General features: G+C 38.8%; 1 protein-coding gene across 1 annotated transcript in view; it reads left to right on the plus strand.

Annotated features, from left to right (window-relative positions):
* The first annotated feature begins 1,131 nt into the window (after window positions 1–1,131).
* The window catches only part of QDPR (quinoid dihydropteridine reductase), an 8,969-nt gene continuing 2,429 nt past the window's right edge, over window positions 1,132–7,671 (plus strand). The window contains exons 1-4 of the mRNA XM_009324117.1: window positions 1,132–1,333; window positions 3,011–3,151; window positions 5,533–5,641; window positions 7,139–7,222. Coding sequence (XP_009322392.1) covers window positions 1,132–1,333; window positions 3,011–3,151; window positions 5,533–5,641; window positions 7,139–7,222 — 536 coding nt within the window. The remainder of the gene's footprint in view (window positions 1,334–3,010; window positions 3,152–5,532; window positions 5,642–7,138; window positions 7,223–7,671) is intronic.

Here is a 7,671-nt window from a genome sequence, read left to right on the forward strand (position 1 = left end):
CAGGCGCCCGCGGCGGGGGGGAAGGGGCCCGGGCCGGGGGCGGCCCGCCCGCCGTACTGTGAACCCGAAGATCCTAGCTGTGAACCCGAAGATCCTAGCTTCTGCTCGTCGCTTCTTTTTATTTTTTTTTGTAATTTCCTTTTGACTGCATGCATGCATGAATATGCAGAAAGCTTGATCTGGGATTTTGGAGGTTCAGCGCATTAAGGCAGTTTTGCATTATTTTTCTCTTGGTGACTTGAAAAGTCGTGGAGTGAGTGTAACGAGGATGGATTAGGACGTCTTAAAATGCAACACGTCTTTCTAACGTCCTAACTCTTAAATGTGTTGTGTGTAGGTAGATGGTATGCTCAAAGCATGCAAGCCCTAAGCCCTGATGGGACCCCTAGAGAATGCACTGGTTTCCACACAGGTAAATACGGGAGATTCCAAGCTAGCCTAAAAACTGGTTTGCTTTATTCTCAAGAGATAGGGTTTATTTCTTTAATTTTAACTTTTGAAGCTATTTCTCTTACTGATAAACTGAATCACTAGCCAATACGTTTTCTTTATATCTACACAACTCTTAAGGCTTTTAAAGAATAATACAGAATGTTTGCGATGTATTTTTCAGTGCTGAGCCTTTGTGAAAACCAGTGGATTTGTTTCTTTTGTTGATAGATTGTTTACTTTTCACTTGGGCAGAGAAAATTCATAGCCAACAAATCCATTACCAGCTGTGAAGCCTTATATTTGAAAGAGAAAAAGATACTGGATATCTAAAAGTATACAAACTCAAATTTAGGGGCCAGGCTCGAACTGATGGTTGTGGTCTAGATAGAAGCAATAAGAAGGCTAATCTTTAGTTGTTCATTTCTTGCACTATCATCAAAAGTGACACCAGTAGTCCTGGTCAGACCTGGAGTTTCATTTCCCGTATTAAACAGTGCCATACCCAGAGAAGAACCTGTCAAAAAGTAAGTCACAAATAAAAATTTCTGTTAATGATATAGGTAAGGGTCAGATCTTTCAGTCCTGCTCAAATCAGTTGTTTCCAGTGGCATCACTCACTGTACGGTCTGACTTTCATCTACATTTTGGTTTGAGTTCATAGATCATAAAAGTTAATTTTCTGCAGCTGTTTAATTTGCTATGTGTTGTGTTACTCGGCTACATAACCGGAAAAAAGTAACTTCAAGGCAGTCTTGTTACTTCATCAGTCCAGTGTTTTCAATATGTTTTTTCTATGTACTCAAGGTGACAACAGAGGTTGGAAAGCTTCTTGGTGAAGAAAAGGTGGATGCAATCTTGTGTGTAGCAGGAGGATGGGCTGGAGGCAGCGCCAAAGCTAAATGTAAGCCTCTGGTACATGCATGCTAGTGAACACATGAATGAAATCTGAGAGGAATCCTTAAAAATCATGGTAATAAAGATATTTGACATCATCTTTCATCCCGAGTCCAGAAGAAGAAATGAGGGTAAAAGTACAAAATAGCTCAGTCACAATGCTTCTTAGTGCTTCGCTGAATTTTTCCTGTCTGTTAAATTTGCATAGTGCTTAGTATTCTCAGTAATTACTAATTACAAAGTAATACTTTTTGGTGCACCAATTTTCATCGGCAAAATCTTGATGCACTTTATGAAGGAGTTCAACATTATTATCTATGAACTAACTTTTGCCGCGGTTACCTGTGTGAGGCAAGTTACATAAGAAGTGGCTGGGTAGAAACATCGATGTTGTCTCCTAATTCATTGCTTTATGCATAAAACCTCAGTTGCCTCCTGCAGTTCTCTGAGCTATTACTGTGCAATACAGTATTGGAAGGAGCTGTCTAATGACCTGAGATCATGCTACAGAAAAACGCTTTTAAACGTGTAATATTCAGAATGAAATTTTATACTTTACCTACTAATGTAGAGATACAAGAAAAAAAACAGCCTTGATTTCTGTCTGGAGTAAATCTGGTAAAATGTGTCCTTTTCTTCCCCCCTTCCAGTTTGGACATTACAGGCAATGATTTCTTTTTAGAGAGAGACGATATGGAAAGGCATACACACTTACACCACAGTTGCATTATATTAGATTGTTATTAGTGTGCACTGTGTTTTAAATAGGGTAATTTATTATAACCATAACTGATAGTGATGTTTTTGGTAGGGTAGCAGGATATCTTGGGATAGGTGGTTGGCTTATGTCACAGAGTTACTTATGCTTAGTCCATCTTGTGTTATGGAAATGGTTCTTTCTGAATACTGAGATCTTTGACATGGCTAGTTATTGTTTTTCTTCTTTTCTCATGCAGATATTGGTAACAAAAAACAATTATGAGAGTTCAGATTTTGCTTTCATTTGAAGTTATTGGTGTACCTCCCTCGGCAGGCTGCCTTACCAGAGGTTGCGTTCCAGTATGTAGGGGCACTGGAATGCACACTTAGTACAGTGCAGATGCATGCACTGTCGATATTCCATACCAGTGAACTACTGTCAGATGGTCAGATTGTTTCTTGGTTTATGAAGTAATCTGGTGATAAGAAATATCTTTTATTCAACTCCTTTTTCTCTTGGAGTCTTCTATCTGCATACTAATGGAGTATAGCTCTTTTGCAGCTGAGGAAGTTACGGAAAGAGAGAAATCATGCTACTACAAGGTGAGATCGGGCTAATGTGAGAGTTTTGAGATGCGTGACATAGATTGAAGCAAGCCCTACAGGAGTTTCAAGAACTTGGAAATCTTTAAACCATTAGTGGAGAGCTAATGGAACTATCTTGTGTTTTGGGTTTTTTTTTTATTTATGTCTGGTATTGAGAAAGCAGATAATTGCCTAGAATATATGCTGTAGAGCTGGGACTTGGAGCCCAAAGAGAAGGGAGATACAAAAGACATAAATTGATATTTTACCCAGTGTGAAAGTAGAAAATGGTAGAAAGCATGTTTTCATAGTGCTGTTGCACTCTGTGTGACAATAAGGAAATTAGAGTTAGAAGGCTTCTTATCTTTTAGTTAATTTCACTAATTCTCTTCCTAATCAGCTTTATACAAAAACTGTGATCTGATGTGGAAGCAGAGCATTTGGACATCCACTATTTCCAGCCACCTAGCCACAAAACATCTCAAAGAAGGCGGCCTCTTGACTTTGACAGGAGCTCAAGCTGCTTTATCTGGAACTCCAGGTAAAATGCAATGTACGATAACTGCTGGGTCATCAGCAATTACAGCTATCTGTTAGTCTGAGCGTTCTTGTTTGTGAAGCAATGGTTTCACTCCCCAGTTTCTTGACATTTAGTACAAATGGAAATTGCTGCTGAAACACTTAAGGAAAGTATAATTTTACAGGTAGTAATACTGAATCTCTTGAAGCTGGAGTGCGAACAGATAGAATCAGTATTTAAATAATATTTGACATGCATTGGTGAAATGTACTTGGCTAATATATGATACAGTAAAAAAAAAGTTTGGAAAATAGTGAAGAACAGAAGCACACAGCAAGCTGTAAGTACAGTGCTTAAATAAAGTTAAATCTCCTATTTGTGTCCTGAAAGGCAGAGTCCTTAATTGCCCAATTTTTCCATTGATGATGACTCAGCTGATTCTGTTAAATGTGCATGTCCTGTTCGTGTTCTGATTCCAGTCTGCCTTTGCTTCAGACATAGATAAGCTTGCTGACCTTCGGCTTTGCCCTCCACTAGCTATTTAATATGAACTTTATTGAGTTTTTTCATCTTGCTCCTCAGCATGTTGGTCTGCATGGAGGAAGAAATCTGGGAGCAATTTTAAATTTAAAAAAAAAAGGTACTGACACACAAGCCTACAGGCAGGGTGAGGGAAGTTTTTGAGACAAATACTCTTATTTCCCAATCTTTTATTAGTGTAACTTCACCATATTTTGAGACATAGATACTAAAATTTTAAAACATACTATAAAATTTATGAATATTCCTGAAAACTGTGTCTAAAACTGTTCAGGAAAAATGTGCTGTATTTTCTAGTTAATGATTTATCTTCTATGTTTACAGCTGCATCTGGCATAGTCCGAAGATAAAAGGCTTATTTTAGGAGAATAAGCAGATGAATAATTTACTGTGTACTCTTGATTGACCATATACAAATGAAAAAATGTGAACTCTGGCAAACTTTCATGTTTTTTGTTTGGGTGGTTTTGGGAGGTAGGGACCACAACACAGGAATCAGTGATTTGCTTTCATGTTTTGAACTAGCTGGTTTCAATGAGTCTGGATTTTTCTGAAAAACCCAGCAGTGCTTTGGGCAAACACATGTAACTTATTAACATCAGGAAGAATTGGGAAAGAATTGTTACTCAACTCTTGCAAATATGACTTGTTAGGCTTGTTACTACCAGCTGTTATGGAAGGAACCATCTTTTTCTTGTTTGCTGTTAGTGTGATTTTTCTTTTCCTATGTGAAAATGTTGACTCACATAATTGAAGAATACTGAGAATTATATAAACAGTTACAGAAGCAGTCTGACAGTGATGGCTAAGAAATGTAGATGCATGAAAAGGTTTAAGAAGACTTGGAATGTTTGGTTTAGATGAGCCAAGAGGGGAATACGATAGAGATACAAACATTTTTTATTGTAACAAGTTAGCTACTGCTGCCCATGATTCCTCCTAATAAAACTGGGTGTTGTACAATATGACTAATTGAATATAATGGAAACATTTCTGCAATGCAAAATTAACTTTGTAATTTTAATACAAAATACTTCCTCAGGAACATTGGAAAGGGGTTGTGTAGTTACCTAGATGGGTAGAAAGGCATCTAGTTGTAGTAGAAAAAATACATTTATTTTTTCTTATATCCGTGTCTAGGCTGCTTGGCAGATGGATGCCATGAGACATCTCAGACCTATAGCACCCTGGTTGTCCAGATCTTGTACCTGACCATGAGAGCCTTATGCTCTCATTTCTGTTGCTCTTAAACTGCTAAATACTGTCTGCCTAGAAAGCAGCAGTGTTAGAAAGACGCTTGCTTTCCCTGCAGGTTGTCTAGTAACTTTCTACCACGAGGGTTTTTTTTGTAGTTTTCTCCAAAGGGCCTGTCAGACTTGGGATGCTGACCAAGTGAATTACAGTTCTGGAGAGAAGTGAGCTGTGTCTGTTTGGGTCCAAACCTGCAAATAAATACATTGGTCATATGACTGAAATTAATGGATGATTGCCTTATAAATGTCTATGAGCATCTTCACAGTTACTCTATTAGATTTGTAAGGTTGGCCCTGTAGGTCCCATCCTTCAGGGTACATTTGGGTGCATTAACTAAACATACTTAACTTGGTAAGCTGCTTATTTCTGTAGTGCTGAGTAAACTGTGTTCTGTGATAGCTTCTGGATGTCTAGTAAGAGGTTTTTCTTTTTTCTTTTTTCCTTTTAATGCATATGTTTTGATACATTTTAAAAGTCTGATTCTGTTCTGGCTGTGGTAAGTGGTCTTAAACTTAACACTCATCAAAGAATCTGAGTTTCTGTCATACTACTGATGATATTGAGAGCTGTTTTGATTGTGCTCTAATTTGCCTGTTTTTAATTGTTAGGGATGATTGGCTATGGCATGGCCAAGGGAGCAGTGCATCAGCTTTGTCAGAGTTTAGCGGGTGCCAATAGCGGCTTGCCATCTGGTTCTGCTGCTGTTGCTGTTTTACCGTAAGTGGTTGCATAGTTGCCTCTGCCTGTGTTGTTTTATTTAATTACTGCTGTAACCTAGAGTCACATGGATATGCTTGCGATGTCCTGTTCACAGTACCCAAACAGCTTCTTGGACCTACTTACAGTTTCACAGAGAAAGGAGGCATCTTGAATGTATGAACAAAATGATATGTGAGTCACCCTAAAAATGATTAAATTCTCTTCCTTTCCTTTGCAAAACAGTAGTGGATGTTAGGATTAAAATTTGATTCACTTTTAACCAGTTTAACTGTAGCCATGCATTAATGTGTGATGATTCCCCCCCCAGTATAGACAGAACTTTGAAAATGAGATGAGCTGTTCAGCACAGTTTTAGACTTAGCTGTGTGATAATAGTAAAGCAAAGGATTACGTGACAAGTTTTGACTTGGTTAAAAATACTTCTTCGCTTAGGGACATGGTTTAGTGGGCATGGTGGTGTTGGGTTGACAGTTGGACTCGATGACCTTAGAGGTCTTTTCCAACCTTAATGATTCTATGATTCTTCATAAGGTGCTGCATATCTATGCTTGATCAGTAAAAGTAGATCACTTTGAGGATCTGTGAAAAGAAAAAGTTTAGCTTGTATTTGCCTGTCACAGCTTCTTTTTGGTGAGGAAAGCTAGTAAAAAGTGGATGGTCTAGTAGGTCTTCACTGTCTAAATTTACCAATTCTGCTGCAAAAATTAAAAGTATTTTTTTTGCCAGGTCCATATCTAGTTCAGGACCCAGAACTTAAGACTAAAGAGTTCTGTATAGGGGTTTGGAACACTACCTGAATTCTCCCTGCTTGGTTTTCCTCATATACACACTCTTATGCACACTTCTTCACGTCAGAGAGCAATGGCATTAGGTGTTTGGATAATTGACTCCACCTTCTACAGAGCTTTACAGACAGGCAGACACCAAGATCACTGGACTTCTGGGTGTTCTGCACTTGCATAGTTCTCATGCAAAACTCTGTTCTTGGGTGACTTTTTGAAAGAGTAATTATACCTTGGATTGTCAACAGCGTCTCAGTGAGGGAGTTGTGAAAAGTTCACCCCTTAATATCATTGTATGCGGCGTAAATATGTATCATCAAAGTCAAAACTTCTGTGCTTGTGCGCTTAATCTCTGCGTTTGCAGCTGGCATGAGGCTATTTGAAAGCATGGATGTAGTGCGTACGTGCTGTGCGGTACATGTGAACAAGCATATTACTGCCATTCCCTGTCTGCACGAGAGGGACTGGAAGGGAGCTGTGGGCTGAGTGATTGGGATGTCATTAGCGAGCCAGGAAGGTGAGGGGTTATAGGTTGGAGCCTTTGATATACATTGAAACTGATAACTGTATGCTGTTAACACATGTAGAGGGTGCAAGGGAAATCCATACCACGTGGTATAAAAGTCAAGCGTGTTATGGCAATGAATAGAAGCAGGTGATGCTCATCAGAAACATGATGTATAAATAAAAGGCTTATCTTTTTTAATCACAGGGTTACCTTAGATACACCAGCAAACAGGAAATCAATGCCTGACGCAGATTTCAGCTCCTGGACACCCTTAGAATTCATTGCTGAGTGAGTATCTGTGTGATAACTAAGCAGTTCCTCACTGTTCCTCTTGCTGCTGCATCTTATTGCATGTTCTTTCTAAATTGCTGTCTTGGATCGGGGTGGTTTTTTTCCTTCCGTCATCCCCTCATTGCTTATGTATCTAAATCACATTGGGTTTATTGCACAGGCTTCTTAACTGGAGAAAATTAGCCCAACTCCGTCAACTTCAGCATCTCTACACCAGTTATTCTGACAAGGGAGATAGCCTTAAGCATTTGGAAGCCAGAGGAATCTCATAAAGCCTGTAGACAAATTAAATTGCAGACAGCAGATGTAGGAGACAGTAGTCTGGCTTAAAGGTAAACTGCAAATAGGCATGTAAACTTTGGTGGGATTTTTTTTTTCTTTTAAACACTCTTTACTGCCCAGTCTATGGTGTGTTAGTTCACTTCTCAGCTGGCAAAATTCCTGCT

This window comes from Pygoscelis adeliae, unplaced genomic scaffold (genome assembly GCF_000699105.1).
Source record: "Pygoscelis adeliae isolate BGI_AS28 unplaced genomic scaffold, ASM69910v1 Scaffold24, whole genome shotgun sequence".
In the NCBI taxonomy this organism is placed as follows: domain Eukaryota; kingdom Metazoa; phylum Chordata; class Aves; order Sphenisciformes; family Spheniscidae; genus Pygoscelis; species Pygoscelis adeliae.